Below are 24,122 nucleotides of genomic sequence, written 5' to 3'. Positions count from 1 at the left end.
TGCCCAGATAAAAGACCACATATTCCTCATACTCGAAATCAAGGAGACCTCCCCGACTACACATGTGCAGAAAGGCTCCCTGGAGGTCAAAAAGGGAGGGGGTGCCACCCATAGTAAGTGATGTCAACTACCCATAGGCCTCTTCGCTAGAATCCATCTTGGCTAAGAGATGCGCATGCACACAGGAGGACCCTGAGATATACCAAATACAGACGCAGAACTAGGCAAAGAAAGATGACTGGTCAAAGGAAACCCAGAAGAAATGTCCCATAAAAGTGATTCAAACTACTATGATGGCATGACTCTCTGAGTCCACCCATGTGTTCATCCACATGTGACTCTTTTTCCTCCTAATAAATACTTTACTTGCTTCACTACTTTCCATCTCTGTGGAAATTCATTTCTACACAGCTGAAGGGCCAGGGCCTTGTCACTGGTCACTAGTCCCTGGTGGTCTGGTGGCTAGGATTCAGCGCTCTCACTGCCATTGACTGACCTCAATCTCTAGCCAGGAACCAAAATCCTGCTTCAAACCACTGCAGGCCAAAGCCACCCGAGATCAAACCAACTAAGAAAGAAGACAGTTGATATTTATTGAAGGCTTACTGAATGCCATAAAGTTGTCTAGTTTGGACCTCACAGAAATTAATTCTCTAGTTTATAATCAAAGCTCAAGCAGTTTCAGTAATTGTTGCAAGGTCTCACTGCAAATAAATGTTGAAATTTGGAAATAATCTCAGTTTGGGCTCTAAAATATGTTTGTCTTCAAATTTGCCTCAATAAGAACAGGAAGGAAATTAATGAAACTAATCTAATATAATTGAAAATATTCTTAAAATTTTAATAATTTAATAACTACTAAACTAAGAATAATTAAAATATAACAAATAATTAAAAAATAATGATCTGATTGAAATTTTTTCTATTAAAAAGTAAAAAGAAAAGAATGGTACTCCTGGTACTTCTCTGATCTTTGCTCATGATACTCTCTACTTTCCACTCTACCCTGGTCTCACTGATACCCTTTCTACTTCTAGAAACATAAAAATAACACACATGTTCCTATCTCAGTGCCTTTGTACTTGTTCTTCCCGGTGAATTGTATGTATATATTTTGTTCGAATATTTAAACATATTAATTTAGTTAAAATATTATTTTATTTAAATATATTTATATATAATATAATATATTAAAGTATAAGTAATGTATTATATAATATATTCATATAAATATAACATTATAATATATTTAAATGATATATTATGTAATATTATTATATAGTATGTAATGATATAATTTAATGTGATACTATATGTGATAAAATATATATTTATATATAAATGCATTATATATATATGTTAATACACACACACACATTCACTATCCTTGACTTCCATTCTAACTTCACTCCTTATCACCGCCCTGCTTTATTTTTCTCCTACAGACTTAATACATAGCATGCTATATGTTGTATTTATTTATTTATTTATTTATTTATTTATTGCGGTACGCGGGCCTCTCACTGTTGTGGCCTCTCCCGTTGCGGAGCACAGGCTCCAGATGCGCAGGCTCAGCGGCCATGACTCACGGGCCCAGCCGCTCCGCGGCATGTGGGATCTTCCCAGACTCTCAACCACTGCGCCACCAGGGAAGCCCCTATATGTTGTATTTACTAATTTTGCTTTTCAGTCACTCCTACCTAGAGTGGATATTATAAGCGAACTGGAGTTTGTTGCTTTGGTCGTAGTGGTGATTTTGACACTTGGAGACAATCTCAGTTTGTTTTGTTAAAGTTGTCCTTTTTTGGTCACCTCTGTAACCCCAGTGCCCAAAAGAATGCCTGTTTCATAGTAGGTACTCAATACATTCTTGTTGAACAAATAAATGAAAACAGACTACAATGAGGCATATTAGAAGACTAATATGTAGAGTTAACATTTTAAGGTTCAATGTAATTTCGCATCACACACACAAATATAAACTTGAACTATAATTTATCACAGATAACAAACTCAACAAAAAAATCTCTAATATTGGAAAAAGACAAGTAATAGGATTCAGAAATAAAATTCTTTGTACTCTACTCTTTTCAACTTTATGTTACATATTTCAATTCATTCATTTTCATTTTGATAAATATTTATAGATCACCTGCTATATCCCAAGGACATTGCTAAATACGAAAGCGTCATGATTATAAGTCGACCATTTGCTAGTTGTGTGAACTTGGCCAAGTGACTCAACCACTATAATCTTCAGTGTCCTTATCCATAAATTGCAAGTAAAGAGAGCAGTAACTATTCATCAGGCTATTATGCTGATGCCCTAACATGAGATAACATGAGTTGAGATAATGCCAGCAAAGCATTCAGCACTGCCCGGGCTCACTGGAGTCATCCAATTTATGTTCTCATCACTTGTGAACAATAATGATGTTGATAAAGAAAACATAACAGATATGCCCCAGTGTTCATAAAGACTTAGCATATTTTAAAAAATAGAAAAAAAATGGTATAATTTTAAAAGAACTGATGGTAAGCCACGTTTGCATACAATAACATTACATTTAGAAAGTTCATCAAGGCTTTTTCAGATTTCCACTTCTCACTGATTCTGCCAAAATTACTGCTCTTCCTGCCCAAAATTTGGAAGATAATTAGGAGTTTTAACCTTCTGATATCTTCTTTCTTTTTCTTCCTTGTCAAGAATGATAATCAAGGAAGGACTCCTTTCCTTTGAATGTGATTAATATTAATGAGGTCAGTTTTACTTTATTTGGCTATAGATTTTGCTGCACATTTGCTGTAACTTCAGAAAATTTTTGAAATGATTTTAAATGTAGATGCAGAGATTTGGCGCCAAATAAAGAGTTATGGAGTAGCGTTTACTTACAGTGTATTTCTAGCACCTGCATGGCCACCTGAGGGGTGGCATTGAGAGATTCATGGTCTACTCTGCAGATGACCGCCACGCCATCGTCGCTTCGGTCCACTCGGAAGTCCAGTGTGCTGCTGACCGTGAAAGTCTTGCGATTTGCATCTTCTTCCTTTAAATATTTTACATCTGAAAATAAAATATAAAATTTTAAGTTCTGTGAAGTTCTCTTTCAAAATGTAACAGATTTCATTTACTCGAGACACACTGGAAGCCTCTTCTCCCGATCTTTACACAATTTTAAAAAGCAAATATTTGTTAGTTTCACATTTAATCCATTTCATTTTGAGTAAACAGAAATAAAACTACTTCAGAACTACATTTTAAAAGTTAAATACAGAAATAAAAGGGCAGGTCACAGCACTTTTTTTTTTTATACTCCATTTGAAAAATCAGGCCATTTTACAATATTAATCTCTTTTCTTTAGATTTAAGTTTTATTAAAAGATAATCTTAATTCTCTGAACCACAAGCACAATTGAGAAGAGCAATTTCACAACCATCTGGGTATGCCTAAAAGGAAGTACAGTGTGTTTGAGCTATGATTTTAACATGAACACTGTGAAGTGAACATAATTGCTAAAGAATACCTAAGATGAGAAAGTTGTCATCTTTGGTAAAGAAGGAGAAGAGTCATGTGAACATTTTGAATATTTAAATATCTATCTACCTATCTATATATATTTTCAATGAAATTTCTATTGAGAAAAATGCTCTTCACTTAGCTGAAGAATTCATTTCAGCCTGAATGAGAATACTTTCCTCAAGATGTGAATTCACTTATCAATACTTAAACTTACTGTGCATTATTCAGATTCATCATTAAATGATGCACTTAGGGATTATTTGTCCTCTGTGGAAAAGGGATTTAATACTATTTTCATTTAATTTGAAATTTCTCAAGTCTAAAGTAGCTGATGAGAAGAGGGCAATTTTAATGGCTTAGAAATCAAGATAACAGGCTAAGGTTAAGATATCTTTTAACAAGATCTTAAATATAGTTGAGGGAGAAAGCTGTTCGAATTCTTAGCATTTCATTTCAAATGAAAAATGATACATTTTATGAAAAGACTTCTTTTGCATAATATGCATAAAATATTTGATTCTAGCATGTATTAAATATTTTTTAAATATTTATAAATATATCAGTGATAAGAAATTAATGTAAGTTCAGCTTCTCCATTGTGCTCTATGCAAAGATTTCACTTGGAAAATAATATCAAATCTTATGTATTTGATGGGTAGATATTCCATGATCTACTGCATTTTACTTATTTCCAGAGAAGAATGTCTTTACCTTATTGATTTTAAAAATAAATATTAGTAAAGTATAAAACTAGATAAATGTCACATGTCTTATTTTGAAACTATATGTTTATGACTGTGTTCAGAAATTAGGAAAATAATTATCTAATTAAGATTTTTACCACAAAAAAGTTTTATGTAATTTAGGCTGTTTTGACACTAAGAAAAATTTCTAACATTTGGAAAGGCGGGAAAGAATATAAAATTCTCAACTCCATCTTTTAACTATAAATTAATCATACAGGATACAGGGCTTTCCATTAACATGTGTCTTATGAAATATCTCATTTTTGTTAACTAAAGTCATTTATGAGATTTTTGCATTTGAAAATTAGATTCAACTTCAGTTAAAAAAATATTAGAGAAAAAGATGAAATGATCTCCTTTCAGTCAAAATATGTCAGGATAGGGAGAGGGGGAAGATGGCGGAAGAGTAAGACAAGGAGATCACCTTCCTCCCCACAGATACACTAGAAATACATCTACACATGGAACAACTCCTACAGAACACCTACTAAACACTGGCAGAAGAATTCAGACCTCCCAAAAGGCAAGAAACTCCCCACGTACCTGGGTAGGGCAAAAGAAAAAAGAATAAACAGAGCCAGAAGAATAGGGATGGGACCTGCACCAGTGGGAGGAAGCTGTGAAGGAGGAAAGGTTTCCACACACTAGAAAACCCCTTCGTGGGCGGAGACTGCGGGTGGCGGAGGGGGAAAGCTTTGGAGCCACGGAGGAGAGCACAGCAACAGGGGTGCAGAGGGCAAAGTGGAGAGATTCCCGCACAGAGGATCAGGTGCCAACCAGCACTCACCAGTCTGAGAGGCTTGTCTGCTCACCCGCCGGGGCGGGCGGGGCTGGGAGCTGAGGCTCACGCTTCAGAGGTTGGATCCCAGGGAGAGGACTGGGGTTGGTGGTGTGAACACAGCCTGAAGGGGTTAGTGCACCACGGCTAGCCAGGAGGGAGTCCGGGGAAAAGTCTGGAGCTGCCGAAGAGGCAAGAGACTTTTTCTTCCCTCTTTGTTTCCTAGTGCACCAGGGAACGGGATTAATAGCACTGCTTAAAGGAGCTCCAGAGACAGGCGCAAGCCGCGGCTAACAGCACGGACTCCAGAGACGTGGATGAGACGCTAAGGTTGCTGCTGCAGCCACCAAGAAGCCTGTGTGCGAGCACAGGTCACTCTCCACACCTACCTTCCGGGGAGCCTGTGCAGCCCACCACTGCCAGGGTCCCGGGATCCAAGGACAACTTCCCTGGGAGAATGCACGGCGCACCTCAGGCTGGTGCAACATCACGCTGGCCTCTGCCGCTGCAGGCTCACCCTGCACTCCGTACCCCTCCCTCCCCCCGGCCCGAGTGAGCCAGAGCCCCAGAATCAGCGGCTCCTTTAACCCCGTCCTATCTGAGCGAAGAACAGACCCCCTCCGCGACCTACACTCAGAGGCGGGGCCAAATCCAAAGCTGAGCCCCTGGGAGCTGTGAGAACAAAGAAGAGAAAAGGAAATCCCTCCCAACAGCCTCAGAAGCAGCGGATTAAAGCTCCACAATCAACTTGATGTACCCTGCATCAGTGGAATACCTGAATAGACAACGAATCATCCCAAATTCGGGAGGTGGACTCCGAGAGCAAGATTTATGATTTTTTCCCCTCTTCCTCTTTTTGTGAGTGTGTATGTGTATGCCTCTGTGTGAGATTTTGTCTGTACAGCTTTGCTTTCACCATTTGTCCTAAGGTTCTATCCATCTGTTTTTTTTTTTTTTTTACTTTTTAAAAAAAATTTTTTGTTAATAATTATTTTTCATTTTAATAATTTTATTTTATTATATCTTATTTTATTTTATCCTCTTTCTTTCTTCCTTCCTTCCTTCCTTCCTTCCTTCCTCTCTCTACCTCTCTCTTTATTTCTTTCTTTCTTTCTTTCTTTCTTTTTCTCTTTCTCCTTCTCTCTCTCTCTCTTTCTTTCTTTCTTTCTTTCTTTCTTTTCTTTCTACTTTTTCTCCCTTTTATTCTGAGCTGTGGGGATGAAAGGCTCTTGGTGCTGCAGCCAGGAGTCAGTGCTGTGCCTCTGAGGTCAGAGAGCCAACTTCAGGACACTGGCCCACAAGAGAACTCCCAGCTCCATGTAATATCAAAAGGCGAAAATCTCCCAGAGATATCCACCTCAACACCAACACCCAGCTTCACTCAATGACCAGCAAGCTACAGTGCTGGACACCCTATGCCAAACAACTAGCAAGACAGGAACACAACCCCACCCATTAGCAGAGAGGCTGCTTAAAATCATAATAAGTCCACAGATACCCCCAAACACACCACCAGACATGGACCTGCCCACCAGAAAGACAAGATCCAGCCTCATCCACCAGAACACAGGCACTAGTTCCCTCCACCAGGAAGCCTACACAACCCACTGAACCAACTTTAGCCACTGGGGACAGACACCAAAAACAACGGGAAATACGAACCTGCAGCCTGCAAATGGGGGACCCCAAACACAAAAAGATAAGCAAAATGAGAAGACAGAAAAACACACAGCAGATGAAGGAGTAAGATAAAAACCCACCAGACCTAACAAATGAAGAGGAAATAGGCAGTCTACCTGAAAAATAATTCAGAATAATGACAGTAAAGATGATCCAAAAACTTGGAAATAGAATAGAGGAAATACAAGAAACATTTAACAAGGACCTAGAAGATCTAAAGATGAAACAAGCAATGATGAACAATACAATAAATTAAATTTAAAATACTCTAGAAGGGATCAATAGCAGAATAACTGAGGCAGAAGAATGGTAAGTGACCTGGAAGATAATATAGTGGAAATAACTACTGCAGAGCAGAATAAAGAAAAAAGAATGAAAAGAACTGAGGACAGTCTCAGAGACCTCTGGGACAACATTAAATACATCCACATTCAAATTATAGGGGTTCCAGAAGAAGAAGAGAAAAAGAAAGGGACTGAGAAAATATTTGAAGAGATTATAGTTGAAAACTTCCCTAATATGGGAAAGGAAATAGTTAATCAAGTCCAGGAAGCACAGAGAGTCCCATACAGGAAAAATCCAAGGAGAAACATGCCAAGACACATATTAATCAAACTGTCAAAACTTAAATACAAAGAAAACATATTAAAAGCAGCAAGAGAAAAACAACAAATAACACACAAGGGAATCTGCATAAGGTTAACAGCTGATCTTTCAGCAGAAACTCTGCAAGCCAGAAGGGCCTGGCAGGACATATTTAAAGTGATGAAGGAGAAAAACCTACAACCAAGATTACTCTACCCAGCAACGATCTCATTCAGATTTGATGGAGAAATTAAAGCCTTTATAGGCAAGCAAAAGCTGAGAGAATTCAGCACCATGAAACCAGCTTTACAACAAATGCTAAAGGATCTTATCTAGGCAAGAAACACAAGAGAAGGAAAAGAACTACAATTACAAACCCAAAACAATTAAGAAAATACAAATAGGAACATACATATCGATAATTACCTTAAATGTAAATGGATTAAATGCTCCCACCAAAAGACACAGACTGGCTGAATGGATAAAAATACAAAACCCATATATATGCTGTCTATAAGAGACCCACTTCAGACCTGGAGACACATGCAGACTGAAAGTGAGGGGATGGAAAAAGATATTCGATGCAAATGGAAACCAAAAGAAAGCTAGAGTAGCAATTCTCATATCAGACAAAATAGACTTTAAAATAAAGACTATTCCAAGAGACAAAGAAGGACACTACATAATGATCAAGGGATTAATCCAAGAAGAAGTTATAATAATAATAAATATTTATGCACCCAACCTAGGAGCACCTCAATACATAAGGCAAATAATAACAGCCATAAAAGGGGAAATCGACAATAACACATTCATAGTAGGGGACTTTAACACCCCACTTACACCAATGGACAGATCATCCAAAATGAAAATAAATAAGGAAACACAAGCGTTAAATGATACATTAAACAAGATGGACTTAATTCGTATTTATAGGACATTCCATCCAAAAACAACAGAATACACATTCTTCTCAAGTGCTCATGGAACATTCTCCAGGACAGATCACATCTTGGGTCACAAATTAAGATTTGGTAAATTTAAGAAAATTGAAATTGTATCAGGTATCTTTTCTGACCACAACGCTATGAGACTAGATATCAATTACAGGAAAAGATCTGTAAAAAATACAAACACATGGAGGCTAAACAATATACTGTTAGTAATGAAGTGATCACTGAAGAAATCAAAGAGGAAATCAAAAAATACCTAGAAACAAATCACAATGGAGACACGACGACCCAAAACCTATGGGATGGAGCAAAAGCAGTTCTAAGAGGGAAGTTTATAGCAATACAATCCTACCTTAAGAAACAGGAAACATCTCGAATAAACAACCTAACCTTGCACCTAAAGCGATTAGAGAAAGAACAAAAAAACCCCAAAGCTAGCAGAAGGAAATAAATCATAAAAATCAGATCAGAAATAAATGAAAAAGAAATGAAGGAAACAATAGCAAAGGTCAGTAAAACTAAAAGCTGGTTCTTTGAGAATATAAATAAAATTGATAAACTGTTAGCCAGACTCATCAAGAAAAAAAGGGAGAAGACTCAAATCAATAGAATTAGAAATGAAAAAAGGACAAGTAACAACTGACACTGCAGAAATACAAAAGATCATGAGAGATTACTACAAGCAACTCTATGCTAATAAAATGGACAACCTGGAAGAAATGGACAAATTCTTAGAAATACACAACCTGCCAAGACTGAAGCAGGAAGAAATAGAAAATATGAACAGGCCAATCACAAGCACTGAAATTGAAACTGTGATTAAAAATCTTCCAACAAGCAAAAGCCCAGCACCAGATGGCTTCACAGGCAAATTCTATCAAACATTTAGAGAAGAGCTAACACCTATCCTTCGCAAACTCTTCCAAAATATAGCAGAGGGAGGAACACCCTCAAACTCATTCTACGAGGCCACCGTCACCCTTATACCAAAACCAGACAAGGATTTCACAAAGAAAGAAAACTATAGGCCAATATCACTGAGGAACATAGATGCAAAAACCTCAACAAAATACTAGCAAACAGAATCCAACAGCACATTTAAAGGATCATACACCATGATCAAGTGGGGTTTATTCCAGGAATGCAAGGATTCTTCAATATATGCAAATCTATCAATGTGATAAACCATATTAACAAATTGAAGGAGAAAAACTATATGGTCATCTCAATAGATACAGAAAAATCTTTTGACAAAATTCAACACCCATTTATGATAAAAATCCTGCAGAGAGTAGGCATAGAGGGAAATTTCCTCAACATAATAAAGGCCATATATGACAAACCCACAGCCAGCATTGTCCTCAATGGTGAAAAACTGAAACCATTTCCATTAAGATCAGGAACAAGACAAGGTTGCCCACTCTCACCACTCTTATTCAACATAGTTTTGGAAGTTTTAGCCACAGAAATCAGAGAAGAAAAATAAAAGGAATCCAAATCGGAAAAGAAGAAATAATGCTGTCACTGTTTGCAGATGACATGATACTATACATAGAGAATCCTAAAGATGCTACCAGAAAACTACTAGAGCTAATCAATGAATTTGCTAAAGTAGCAGGATACAAAATGAATGCACAGAAATCTCTGGCATTCCTATACACTAATGATGAAAAATCTGAAAGTGAAATCAAGAAAACACTCCCATTTACCACTGCAACAAAAAGAATAAAATATCTAGGAATAAACCTATCTAAGGAGACAAAAGACCTGTATGCAGAAAATTATAAGACACTGATGAGAGAAATTAAAGATGATACAAATAGATGGAGAGATATACCATGTTCTTGGACTGGAAGAATCAACATTGTGAAAATGACTCCACTACCCAAAGCAATCTACAAATTCAATGCAATCCTTATCAAACTACCACTGGCATTTTTCACAGAACTAGAACAAAATATTTCACAATTTCTATGGAAACATAAAAGACCCCGAATAGCCAAAGCAATCTTGAGAACGAAAAACGGAGCTGGAGGAATCAGGCTCCCTGACTTCAGACTATACTACAAAGCTACAGTAATCAAGACAGTATTGTAGTGGCACAAAACCAGAATGATAGATCAATGGAACAGGATAGAAAGCCCAGAGATAAACCCACGCACATATGGACACCTTATCTTTGAAAAAGGTGGCAGGAATGTACAGTGGAGAAAGGACAGCCTCTTCAGTAAGTGGTCCTGGGAAAACTGGACAGGTACATATAAAAGTATGAGATTAGAACACTCCTTAACACCATACACAAAAATAAGCTCAAAATGGATTAAAGACCTAAATGTAAGGCCAGAAACTATCAAACTCTTAGAAGAAAACAAAGGTCGAACACTCTATGACATAAATCACAGCAAGATCCTTTTTGACCCACCTCCTAGAGAAATGGAAATAAAAACAAAAATAAACAAATGGGACTTAATGAAACTTCAAATCTTTTGCACAGCAAAGGAAACCATAAACAAGACGAAAAGACAACCCTCAGAATGGGAGAAAGTATTTGCAAATGAAGCAACTGACAAAGGATTAATCTCCAAAATTTACAAGCAGCTCATGCAGCTCAGTAACAAAAGTACAAACAACCCAATCCAAAAATGGGCAGAAGACCTAGATAGAGATTTCTCCAAAGATATACAGACTGCCAACAAACACATGAAAGCATGCTCAACATCGTTAATCATTAGAGAAATGCAAATCAAAACTACAATGAGATATCATCTCACACCGGTCAGAATGGCCATCATCCACAAATCTAGAAACAATAAATGCTGGAGAGGGTGTGGAGAAAAGGGAACACTCTTGCACTGCTGGTGGGAATGTGAATTGGTACAGCCACTATGGAGAACAGTATGGAGCTTCCTTAAAAAACTACAAATAGAACTACCATATGACCCAGCAATCCCACTACTGGGCATATACCCTGTGAAAACCATAATGCAGAAAGATTCATGTAGCAAAATGTTCATTGCAGCTCTGTTTACAATAGCCAGGAGATGGATGCAACCTAAGTGTCCATCATCGGATGAATGGATAAAGAAGATGTGGCACATATATACAATGGAATATTACTCAGCCATAAAAAGAAATGAAATTGAGTTATTTGTAGTGAGGTGGGTGGACCTAGAGTCTGTCATACAGAATGAAGTCAGAAAGAGAAAGACAAATACCATATACTAACGTATATATGGAATCTAAGAAAAGAAAAATGTCATCTAAGAAAAAAAAATGTCATGAAGAACCTAGGAGTAAGACAGGAATAAAGACACAGACCTACTAGAGAATGGACTTGAGGATATGGGGAGGGGGAAGGGTAAGCTGTGACAAAGTGAGAGAGTGGCATGGACATATATACACTACCACACGTAAAATAGATAGCTAGTGGGAAGCAGCCGCATAGCACAGGGAGATCAGCTCAGTGCTTTGTGACCCCCTTGAGGGGTGGGATAGGGATGGTGGGAGGGAGGGAGACGCAAGAGGGAAGAGATATGGGAACATATGTATATGTATAACTGATTCACTTTGTTATAAAGCAGAAACTAACACACCATTGTAAACCAATTATACTCCAATAAAGATGTAAAAAAAAAATTTTTAAAAATTACAGCTCCACCATCTGTGTTGTTCCAGGACAGGGGATGCTATGAGGTCAAGTGACAAAAAAAAAAAAAAAAAAAAGTCAGGATAATATAGATGCATTTATATTTCTTTGCTATATTAAAAAAAATGAGGCTCTCTTACTTTTCAATATCTCATATATTTATACAAAATGTTTCCTCATTTTTATATTTTATATCCTTTCCTATAAATCTATGTCCAGTGTTTTCTTGTTATAGCTCTAAGCAGTGGCAGTATAAGAAAATTTAGATCTCTTGACAAACCACTTTTATAATTATATTATACAATATATAAGAAATTATTCCAAAATATCACTGCTAATTGTTTAATTTTAATAACAGCTGCATTTCAAGAACCCACACATCTGCTTCCTTTAGCTGTTTCCTTTACAAAAGTATCATTTTATGTAATATTAATTGGACACATAAAATCTGAGAGCAATTGTATATAACATTAATAATCATCATTCAAAAGAAATAGACAAAAGTATAATTTGTTGCTTTTAATATTAGCTTATTTGACAGCTTATAGGGTTACTAGAAGGCATAAGATGAACAGGAAAAAGCACTGAAAAGAGCCAATCATAGTATCTTTCCCCACATTTTATGCTGACCTCCTCCCCCCCAAACAGGAAATAGTACTTAAAATTTATTTTTCTTTTTCTTTCTAGCTTTATAAGATAATTGATGCATTCCACAGTTACAGAACCAACAGAAATTTCTTTATATTGCATAGCTGATTCCTTGTTCTGTCTTGTTTTAGAGAGTTTCCATTTTTTTCTTCTTTGGCAAGTCACACCATTACTTCATCACATTGTGATCTAGAGCAGTGTTCCTCAAAATGGAATGTTCATCTGAATCACCTTTGCATCTTGTTAAAATGCAGATTCTGATTCAATAGTTGTGTGGTAGGGCCTGTAGGTCTGCTGCTGGCCCAAAGACATATTTTGAAGAGCAAGGGTATAATGTATACATCGACACCATAGGTGATATGACCAAAAGTGAGTGAATATTGGGAATAACTTTACTCAACTTTCTCTCTCTCTTTTTATTGCCACTCTCCATAAGCTTACATTCTACTTTTACTGTTTCCACATATATTTCTTCCTTTCATTTACATTTTTCAAAATACACATGTCATGTATTATATAATGTGTTGGTACAATGGTCGGCAAAAGCAAAAGGTATGAGCAAACGATAAACAGAGGAATTTGTAAAATTACATTCATCATAATCCTTGAAGTCACTCCTTTATCTTTTTCCAAAGGAGATTCTGGACATTTAAGAGATTGCTCAGTAATCAGAACTGTGGTTGCTTCTGGTGGGTGGTTGCAAAAGGTCTCATTATACTACTGTGTTTACATTGCATGTGTTAGAAATTTTCTGTAATAAAAATGTTTCTAAACATCTGCCTAGGAAAATTCCTCAAGTGTGCTTCTCAACAAAAGTTATTTTCCTGAACATTTCTTGGTGAAGTCTCAAAGTAAACATTTTATATCAATTTTTATATTATGTAACTTTATCAGACAAAATGTATAATAGCGGTCTGTTTATATTTGGGATTTTAGATCTTTTATCTCACTAAGAGCTAAGGATGAAGAAAAATGGCAGCTATAATTGTGAGTTAGACTGCTGGAGCCCCCAAAATTAACACATTTAAAAACCAGAGTTTGGGATTAAAGTATACATACTATACTATATGTAAAATAGATAACCAACAAGGACCTACTGTATAGCACAGGGAAATATATTCAATATCTTATAATAATGGAAAAGAATGTAAAAAAAGTATATATTTATCTTTATATATGTATAACTGAATCACTTTGCTGTACACCTGAAACTAACACTACATTGTAAGTCAACTATATTTCATTAAAAAATTTAAAATTAAATAAATAAATAAAAACCCTAAGTTAACTACGGAACAAAGTTAACTACTGGACGTTTTTACATCCAAATCTTTTCATAAAATATCAGATCTCAGGAGATATCTCTATATCCATCTTTCCAGATTTATAATATTAGGTTTACCTGCCTCTATATCTGTAGTTTCTGGACACCTTTGTACTGGACTTTTAGAAGGAAAATCCTTTAAGTTGAGGTCTCTTCAGAAGTTACCTTGTCTCCACAATGGTTCTAATCACCTTGAGCAGTGTAATCTGAACTTTTGTGACATTTTTCCTTTCTGCACTTAGGTGATTTTGATCCCTTTTTAACAGATCCAGAATGAAGATACTCCCATTTTTATAAAGGCAAATCTTGTCCTGTGTCCTTGGTAGCCCTCTCTATCAGACCTGCACCTAAAGAGGGCCAGTTTCCTTTAATCCATTGCAAAGCCTATACGCCACACTGGGAACAAGGCAGGGATTTATTTATTTTTATTTTTTAAAATTTTTATTTATTTTATTTATTTATTTTTAGCTGTGTTGTGTCTTCGTTGCCATGCGTGGGCTTTTTCTAGTTGCGGCAAGCGGGGCCTACTCTTCGTTGAGGTGGTCAGGCTTCTTACTGTGGTGACTTCTCTTGTTGCAGAGCACCGGCTGTAGGTGCATGGGCTTCAGTAGTTGCAACACGTGGGCTCAGTAGTTGTGGCTTGTGGGCTCTAAAGTGCAGGTTCAGTAATTGTGGCGCACGGGCTTACTTGCTCCGCGGCATGTGGGATCTTTCGGACTAGGGCTCGAACTCATGTCCCCTGCACTGGTAGGCGGATTCTTAACCACTGCGCCACCAGGGAAGTCCCAAGGCAGGGATTTAAATACAGCTTCTGCCTTGTTGCCAGTACTAGAAGGATCATACCGTCTCATAATTTGGAGATATCTCTTGGGAATTATGTAGGATATTATGTGACTTCTCCTGAACTACTTGGGCCTTTAAATCTCTGGCCAAGAGCAAAGCTACAGGGTCTCTGTGTATACACCAGACGTCACTGCTTAAATAGAACATGAACTCTGCTACTATTTTCAGAGTTTGGGTTTGTAAGTGATTTTGAAGAATCAGATGACAGTTTCAACAGGAGTATTCAAGAAATTTATTCTCAATCCATAGCACTGTTATTAATGGTACTTTAATTGTTTTACACCATTGTTAGTAAGCTGAATGCAGGTCCTCTTGCCATACAGAAGAGAATATGTGAGCATTAAATGAGATAACTTGGCTTTATTGCCAAAAATTTGGAGTGGACATATTGGACAAATGGATATGTTACATAATTCTTGTTTAAAAGAAGTTTTATAGATCAAAATTTCTAAAAGTAAATGCATCATTTTTAGAAGATAACCAGCTTTACCATCATTTAAAAAGGCTGACATAAAGTAACTATGTCTAGTTAACTTAGTAACCTAGATATATTTTAAAACCAGTTTGTCTTGAAGGGATTGTTGGGAAATTTTTTTTCTTAAGCTTAAGAGTACTACAGGATTTTATTTTTTTAATATCATTACTGGAGTATAATTGCTTTACAATGGTGTGTTAGTTTCTGTTGTATAACAAAGTGAATCAGCTATACATAGATATACATCCCCATATCTCTTCCCTCTTGCATCTCCCTCCAACCCTCCCTATCCCACCCCTCTAGGTGGACACAAAGCACCACAGAGCTGATCTCCCTGTGCTATGCAGCTGCTTCCCACTAGCTATCTATTTTATATTTGGTAGTGTATATATGTCCATGCCACTCTCACTTTGTCCCAGCTTACCCTTCCCCCTCCCCGTGTCCTCAAGTCCATTCTCTATGTCTGAGTCTGTCACCTCTCCTGCCCCTAGGTTCTTCAGAAGCATTTTTTTTTTTAGATTCCATATATATGTGTTAGCATACAGTATTTGTTTTTCTCTTTCTGACTTACTTCACTCTGTAAGACAGTCTCTAGGTCCATCCACCAAACTACAAATAACTCAATTTCGTTTCTTTTTATGGCTGAGGAATATTCCATTGTACATATCTGCCACATCTTCTTTATCCATTCATATGTCAATGGACACTTAGCTTGCTTCCATGTCCTGGCTATAGTAAATAGAGCCGCAATGAACATCGTGGTACATGACGCTTTTTGAGTTATGGTTTTCTCAGGTTATATGCCCACTAGTGGGATTACTGGGTCATATGGTAGTTCTATTTTTAGTTTTTTGAGGAACCTCCATGATGTTCTCCATAGTGGCTGTATCAATTTACATTCCCAACAGCAGTGCAAGAGGGTTCCCTCTTCTCCACACCCTCTCTAGCATTTAGTGTTTATAGATTTTTTTGATGATGGCCATTTTTACCGGTGTGAGGTGATACCTCATTGTAGTTTTGATTTGCATTTTTCTAATGATTCGTGATGTTGAGCATCCTTTCATGTGTTTGCTGGCAATCTGTATATCTTCTTTGGAGAAATGTCTAGGTCTTCTGCCCATTTTTGGATTGGGTTGTTTGGTTTTTTTTGATATTGAGCTGCATGAGCTGCTTGTATATTTTGGAGATTAATCCTTTGTCAGTTGCTTTGTTTGCAAATATTTTCTCCCATTCTGAGGGTTGTCTTTTCATCTTGTTTATGGTTTCTTTTCCTGTGCAAACGCTTTTGACTTTCATTAGGTCCCATTTGTTTATTTTTGTTTTTATTTCCATTTCTCTAGGAGGTGGGTCAAAAAGGTTCTTGCTGTGATTTATGTCATAGAGTGTTCTGCCTATGTTTTCCTCTAAGAGTTTTATAGTGTCTGGCCTTACATTTAGGTCTTTAATCTATTTTGAGTTTATTTTTGTGTATGGTGTCAGGGAGTGTTCTAATTTAATTCCTTCACATGTAGCTATCCAGTTTTCCCAGCACCACTTATTGAAGAAGCTGCCTTTCATCCATTGTATATTCTTGCCTCCTCTATCAACGATAAGGTGACCATATGTGTATGGGTTTATCTCTGGGATTTCTATCCTGTCCCATTGATCTATATTTCTGTTTTTCTGCCAGTACCATACTGTCTTGATTATTGTCATTTTGTATTATAGTCTGAAGTCAGGGAGCCTTATTCCTCCAGCTCTGTTTTTCTTTCTCAAGATTGCCTTAGTTATTCGGGGTCTTTTGTGTTTCCATACAAATTGTGAAATTTTTTGTTCTAGTTCTGTGAAAAATGCCAGTGGTAGTATGAGAGGGATTGCACTGAATCTGTAGATTGCTTTGGGTAGTATAGTCATTTTCACAATGTTGATTCTTCCAATCCAAGAACATTGTATATCTCTTCATCTGTTTGTATTGTCTTTAATTTCTTTCATCAGTGTCATAGTTTTCTGCATACAGGTCTTTCATATCCTTGGGAAGGTTTATTCCTAGGTATTTTATTCTTTTTGTTGCAATGGTAAATGGGAGTGTTTCCTTAATTTCTCTTTCTGATTTTTCATCATTACTTTATAGGAATGCAAGAGATTTTTATGCATTAATTTTGTATCCTGCTACTTTACTAAATTCATTGATTAGCGCTAGTACTTTTCTGGTAGCCTTTTTAGGATTCTCTATGTATAGTATCATGTCATCTACAAACAGTGACAGCTTTACTTCTTTTCCGATTTGGATTACTTTTATTTCTTTTTCTTTTCTGATTGCTATGGCTAAAATTTCCAAACTATGTTGAATAACAGTGGTGAGAATGGACAACCTTGTCTGTTCCTGATCTTAGAGGAAATGGTTTCAGTTTTTCACCATTGAGAATGATGTTGGCTGTGGGTTTGTCATATATGGCCTTTATTATGTTGAGGTAACTTCCCTTTATGCCTACTTTCTGGGGAGTTTTATCATAAATGGGTGCATCTATTGAGATGAGCATATGGTTTTTCTTGATCAGTTTGTTAATATGGTTTATCACATTGAATGATTTACATATATTGAAGAATCCTTGCATTCCTGGGATAAACCCCACTTGATCATGGTGTATGATCCTTTTACTGTGCTGTTGGATTCTGTTTGCTAGTATTTTGTTGTGGATATTTGCATCTATGTTCATCAGTGATATTGGTCTGTAGTTTGTGTGTGTGTGTGTGTGTGTGGCATCTTTGTCTGGTTTTGGTATCAGTGTGATGGTGGCCTCATAGAATGAGTTTGGGAGTATTCCTCTCTCTGCTATATTTTGGAAGAGTTTGAGAAGGATAGGTGTTAGCTCTTCTCTAAATGTGTGACAGAATTCGCCTGTGAAGCCATCTGGTCCTGGGCTTTTGTTAGTTGGAAGATTTTTAATCACAGCTTCAATCAGTGCTTTTGACTGGTCTGTTTTTTTTTATTTTGTATTTCTTCCTGGTTCAGTCTTGGAAGGTTGTGCTTTTCTAAGAAAATGTCCATTTCTTCCAGGTTGTCCACTTCATTGGCATATAGTTGCCTGTAGTAATCTCTCATGATTCTTTGTATTTCTGCAGTGTCAGTTGTTACTTCTCCTTTTTCATTTCTATTGATCTGTCTTCTCCCTTTTTTTCTTGATGAGTCTGGCTAAGTGTTTATCAATTTTGTTTAGTCTGGCTGTTTATCAAATTTGTTTATCTTCTCAAAGAACAAGCTTTTAGTTTTATTGATCTTTGTTATCTTTTCCTTCATTTCTTTTTCATTTATTTCAGATCTGATCTTTATGATTTCTTTCCTTCTGCTAATTTTGTTTTTTTTGTTGTTGTTGTTGTTTTTTCTTCTTTCTCTAAGTGCTTTAGCTGTAAGGTTAGGTTGTTTATTTGAGATGTTCCTTGTTTCTTGAGGTAGGATTGTATTACTATAAACTTCCCTCTTAGAACTGCTTTTACTGCATCCCTTAGATTTTGGATCATTGTGTTTCCATTGTCATTTGTTTTTAGGTATTTCTTGATTTCCTCTTTGATTTCTTCAGTGATCTCTTGGTTATTTAGTTGTGTATTGTTTAGCCTCCATGTGTCTGTATTTTTTACACATTTTTTCCTGTAATTGATATCTAGTCTCATAGCGTTGTGGTCAGAAAAGATACTTGATACAATTTCAATTTTCTTAAATTTACCAAGGCTTGATTTGTGACCCAAGATGTGATCTATCCTGGAGAATGTTCCATGCACACTGGAGAAAAAAGTGTAATCTGCTGTTTTTGGATGGAATATCCTATAAATATCAATTATGTCCATCTTGTTTAATGTATCATTTAAAGCTTGTGTTACTTTATTTTCATTTTGGATGATCTGTCCATTTTTGAAAGTGGGGTGTTAAAGTCCCCTAATATGATTGTGTTACTGTCGATTTACCCTTTTATGGCTGTTAGCATTTGCCTTATGGACTGAGGTACTCCTATGCTGGGGGCATAAATATTTACAATTGTTATAACTTCTTCTTGGATAGATCCCTTGATCATTATGTAGTGTCCTTCTTTGTCTCTTGTAATAGTCTTTATTTTAAAGTCCATTTTGTCTGATGAGAATTGCTACTCCAGCTTTCTTTTGATTCCCATTTGCATATCTTTTTCCATCCCATCACTTTCAGTCTGTATGTGTCCATAGGTCTGAAGTGGGTCTCTTGTAGATAGCATATGTATGGGTCTTGCTTTTGTATCCATTCAGCCAGTCTGTGTCTTTTGGATGGAGCATTTAATCCATTTACAGTTAGAGTAGCTATCAATATGTATGCTCCTATTACCATTTTCTTAATTGTTTTGAGTTTGTTATTGTAAGTATTTTCCTTCTCTTGTGTTTCCGGCTTAGAGAAGTTCCTTTAGCATTTGTTGTAAAGTTGGTTTGGTGGTGCTGAATTCTCTTCACTTTTGCTTATCTGTAAAGCTTTTAATTTCTCTTTCAAATCTGAAAGAGATCCTTGTGGGTAGAGTAATCTTGGTTGTAGGTTTTTCCCTTTCCTCACTTTAAATATGTCCTAGCACTCCCTTCTAGCTTGCAGAGCTTCTGCTGAAAGATCAGGTGTACCTTATGAGGTTTCCCTTGTATGTTAAGTGTTGTTTTTTCCTTGCTGCTTTTAATTTTTTTTTTCATATTTAATTCTTCATAGTTTGTTTAATATGTGTCTTGGTATGTTTCTCCTTGGATTTATCCTGTATGGGACTCTCTGCACTTCCTGGACTTGATTGACTATTTCCTTACCCATATTAAGGAAGTTTTCAACTATAACCTCTTCAAATATTTTCTCAGTCCCTTTTTATTTCTCTTCTTCTTCTGGGACCCCTATAATTTGAATGTTGGTGTGTTTCATGTTGTCCAGAGGTCTCTGAGACTGTCCTCAATTCCTTTTATTCTTTTTTCTTTATTCTTCTCTGTGGTAGTTATTTCCACTCTTTTATCTTCCAGGTCACTTTTCCATTCTTCTGCCTCAGTTATTCTGCTATTGATTCCTTCTAGAGAATTTTTAATTTAATTTATTGTGTTGTTCTCATTGTTTGTTTGCTCTTTAGTTCTTCTAGGTCCTTGGTAAATGTTTCTTGTATTTTCTCCATTCTATTTCCAAGATTTTGGACCATCTTTACTATCAGTACTCTGAATTCTTTTTCAGGTAGACTGCCTATTTCCTCTTCATTTGTTTGATCTGGTGGGTTTTAACCTTGCTCCTTCATCTGCTGTGAATTTCTTTGTCTTCTCATTTTGCTTAACTTACTGTGTTTGGGGATCTCCGTTTTGCAGGCTGCAGGCTTGTAGTTCCCATTGTTTTTGGTGTCTGCTCCCAGTGGGTAAGGTTGGTTCAGTGGGTTGTATAGGCTTCCTGGTAGAGGGGAATGGTGCCTGTGTTCTGGTGTATGAGGCTGGATCTTGTCTTTCTGGTGGGCAGGACCAGCTCTGGTGGTGTGTTTTGGGGTGTCTGTGAACTTATTTTGATTTTAGGCAGCCTCTCTGCTAATGGGTGGTTTTGTGTTCCTGTCTTGCTAGTTGTTTGGCGTAGGGTGTCCAGCACTGTAGCTTGCTGGTCATTGAGTGGAGCTGTGTCTTAGAGTTGAGATAGAGATCTCTGTGAGAGCTTTTGCTGTTTGATATTACATGGGGTCGGGAGGTCTCTGGTGGACCAATGTTCTGAACTTGGCTCTCCCACCTCAGAGGCTCAGGTCCGACACCCAGCCAGAGCACCAAGACCCTGTCAGCCATACAGCTCAGAAGAAAAGGGAGAAAAAGAAAGAAAGAAAATAAATAAGTAAATAAAATAAAGCGATTAAAATAGAAAGAAATTATTAAAAATAAAAAAAAATTTAAAAAGAGAGAAGGAAAGAAAAGAGAAACCAAACCAAAAAACAAATCCACCAATGATAACAAGTGTTTAAAACTATACTAGAAAAAAACAAATAAAAAAACAAACAAAAAAAGGACAGTCAGAATCCTAGGACAAATGGCAAAAGCAAAGTTATACAGACAAAATCACACAAAGAAGCATACACATAAACACTCACAAAAAGAGAAAAAATATATATATATATATTAAAAAAAGGAAGAGAGCAACCAAATCAATAATCTACCAATGATAATGAGCTCTAAATACTAAACTAAGATAAACAGAAAACCGGAAACAAATTAGATGCAGAAAGCAAACCCCAAGTCTACAGTTGTTCCCAAAGTCCACTGCCTCAAGTTTGGGATTATTAGTTTTCTATTCAGGTATTCCAGAGATTCAGGGTACATCAAATTGATTGTGGAGATTTAATCCACTGCTCCTGAAAGTGCTGGGAGAGATTTTCCTTTCTCTTTGTTCGCACAGCTCCTGGGGTTCAGCTTTGGATTTGGCCCTGCCTCTGAGTGTAGGTTGCCTGAGGGCATCTTTTGGGAAGTCTGAGGTCTTCTGCCAGTGTTCAGTAGTAGTTGTTCCACATGTAGATGTAGTTTTGATGTATTTGTGGGGAGGAAGGTGATCTCCAAGTCTTACCCCTCCACCATCTTGAAGGCACCCCCTCAATAATTTAATTAAATTTTAAATGATTTTTACTAACTGATTGACAGTTATTTTCTGGAAGAGATGAGAAATTACTGCTAAGCTTGCTGCTGAACAATATGACAGAAGTTTTCTATGGCATTTGAATGCTTTAGATGCCTTCTCTCTCAACTTTGAAAATGTAAAGTCAGCTGGAAGAAGGCAAGGTGGTTCTGAAGTGTAGGAGCGGAGATGGGCAGGAGGAGAAATCTTGCTACCAAAGCAGAAGTATTAACAAAGGTGTGAAAGCAGGACTTTTTAACAAATCATCTTTCTTTAATATTCAAGGTAAGCAGTTGATTTTATATCTGCTTTAAACTTTCTCCAGACCAAAAACACTGAGGTCATGTCTTACATGGTAGAACTTTAATCTCCACTTTCATTTGTTCACTGGAGGAGACCTCAAAACAAATTCTTGAGGCAAATTTCATTAGTGCCTATGAGTATTCCTTCATATAACTCCAATCTGATAGGGATAGACTTTTATAAATCCTTATCATAAAATTCCACTTTTATAAGAAGGTGCCACTCATAATCCTGATTTGTAAAGCTACGGCTCTACAATTAACTAGCAATACAAAATAATTGTTTCACTTGACAAGGAATTTTATTGGAACTCAGTTCTTTTTAATAGATTTTGAAAACTCAGATGAGTAAAATAATATTTACGGAGGATTGATGAAGTGGTATTTATGGAGGATTGATTAAGGGGGGCATGATTCTCTTTTTCAATTTTTCAGCCAAAGTAGGAGGTTAGAGTTTTTATCAATTTTCTCTTAAATGTTATTCCACAGGTCTGTGTTCAGAGGTGCTACAAGGACTCACTGTATGAATCTTGCTGTATTTACCCTATGGCCAAATCATTTCAATATAGACACTTCTCCCTAAAACATGTGAACTCAGAGAGGAATTCTCTTCTCTCTCAACTCTCTGTACCAGGAAATGTTAGACCTCTTTGTACAAATGGTTTGTGAACATAGTAATTAACTGATCATGTCTCTCTTTTTGTACTAGCTAAAGAGTACTAATAAAAGTTTGTGATTCACTGCTGGCAAATGTGAAAGCCTTTGTAAGAAGAATTTGCTTACTGATCTCACTTTAGGTTCCATCTTACATTTCTACATTAATTTAGCTGTTGTATCATATTTAATATCCTTACCTTTTATGTTAATCAGTGTTTTTTGTATTTAAAAAAATCCTTCTAGAACATGATGAGTTATGAGTCATTCTCCCTCAGAAACACTGAACCTAGTTCAGTCACTGCTTGATGGCTCAGGAAAATTTAGACATCTTAATACAAAATACATATCAAGATTTAATACCTTAGAAGAGCACTAAGAAGTATATTGCTCAGTTCAGTAGAATCATCCATAAGGAGCAGAGTCATCTCCTTTGAAAATTACTGAATTAAAGTCTTAGATCACTTTCACCCAAGTGATTAATTAATTCTATATTTAATTCTATATTTATATTTATTTAGCTCTGTATTTAGTGGTCTGCACCTAAGAAGAACACCAAGAACTGATTTGCTCAGTCCAGGAGAGTATCCAGTAAAGAAGAGAGTCACCACCTTTAAAAATCATTAAAGTAAAGTCTTGAGAACACTTTGACCCAAATGATTCACTTATTCTCCATATAATCTCCATGGTACCTTGAGCTTGTACCATGTGTTTGACACCATGCCAGATTCTGCCTGTCAAAAGTTAAATGAAGAAAGGAATCCCAGTCTGGTGAGAGAGACAGATATGTAACTATATTATTTAAATATTTTTAAAACTATTTGCATGTTCAAAATACCAAAGAGGATAATAGTTTAAAGATTAACAATATCAGATAGCCTCTCTGAAACTCACCCCATCAGATATCTCTTTTGAAAAAAAGTATGGGAGATAGACTATTTAGGAGAGAAATGGTTACTTGGGAGATTAGTTAATAATTGTGATACCCTAAGAGAGAGATTAGCTTGTTCTCAAGAAAATCTTGCTAATTTTATTATCATGTTCTTTGAATATTCAGTAGCATATGAATATTACTTATTATTTCTGTACCACTAATGTAATGAGCTAAAAAGCAGCCTTTGTCAGTTTCAACAAGGTTCCCTTCTTTCTGACTTACGCAGCTTGTTCATGAGCTGTGAGGTATATCCTGCATAACTTGTGGAATTTATCTTGGGCACCTTGGGCTTAGTTTATACACTATCAATTGTTCATAAATAAAACCCAAAAAGGAAGTAGGGTAGGGAGGAAATATCAGCACTTCCTGTATTTAATCCCAGAGCACAATATTTTATTAGAGACTCCTTAATATTTTACATCTACCAGAATTACAGTCATAAAA

At 36.5% G+C, this 24,122-nt stretch overlaps 1 protein-coding gene across 7 annotated transcripts in view; it reads right to left on the bottom strand.

The window, feature by feature from the left end:
• CADM2 (cell adhesion molecule 2) overlaps nucleotides 1-24,122 on the bottom strand; it is a gene marked incomplete at both ends in the record, with an annotated part of 1,072,922 nt that overhangs the window by 126,368 nt on the left and 922,432 nt on the right. For all 7 annotated transcript variants that reach the window (XM_082839305.1, XM_082839307.1, XM_082839309.1 and 4 more), the window contains one exon: nucleotides 2,894-3,064. In XM_082839305.1, the coding sequence (XP_082695431.1) occupies nucleotides 2,894-3,064 (171 nt within the window). The remainder of the gene's footprint in view (nucleotides 1-2,893; nucleotides 3,065-24,122) is intronic.

The sequence above is a fragment of the Leucopleurus acutus genome, assembly GCF_964270905.1.
Source record: "Leucopleurus acutus genome assembly, chromosome: 5".
Taxonomy (NCBI): Eukaryota; Metazoa; Chordata; class Mammalia; order Artiodactyla; family Delphinidae; genus Leucopleurus; species Leucopleurus acutus.
This window is presented reverse-complemented; position numbering and strand designations above follow the sequence as displayed.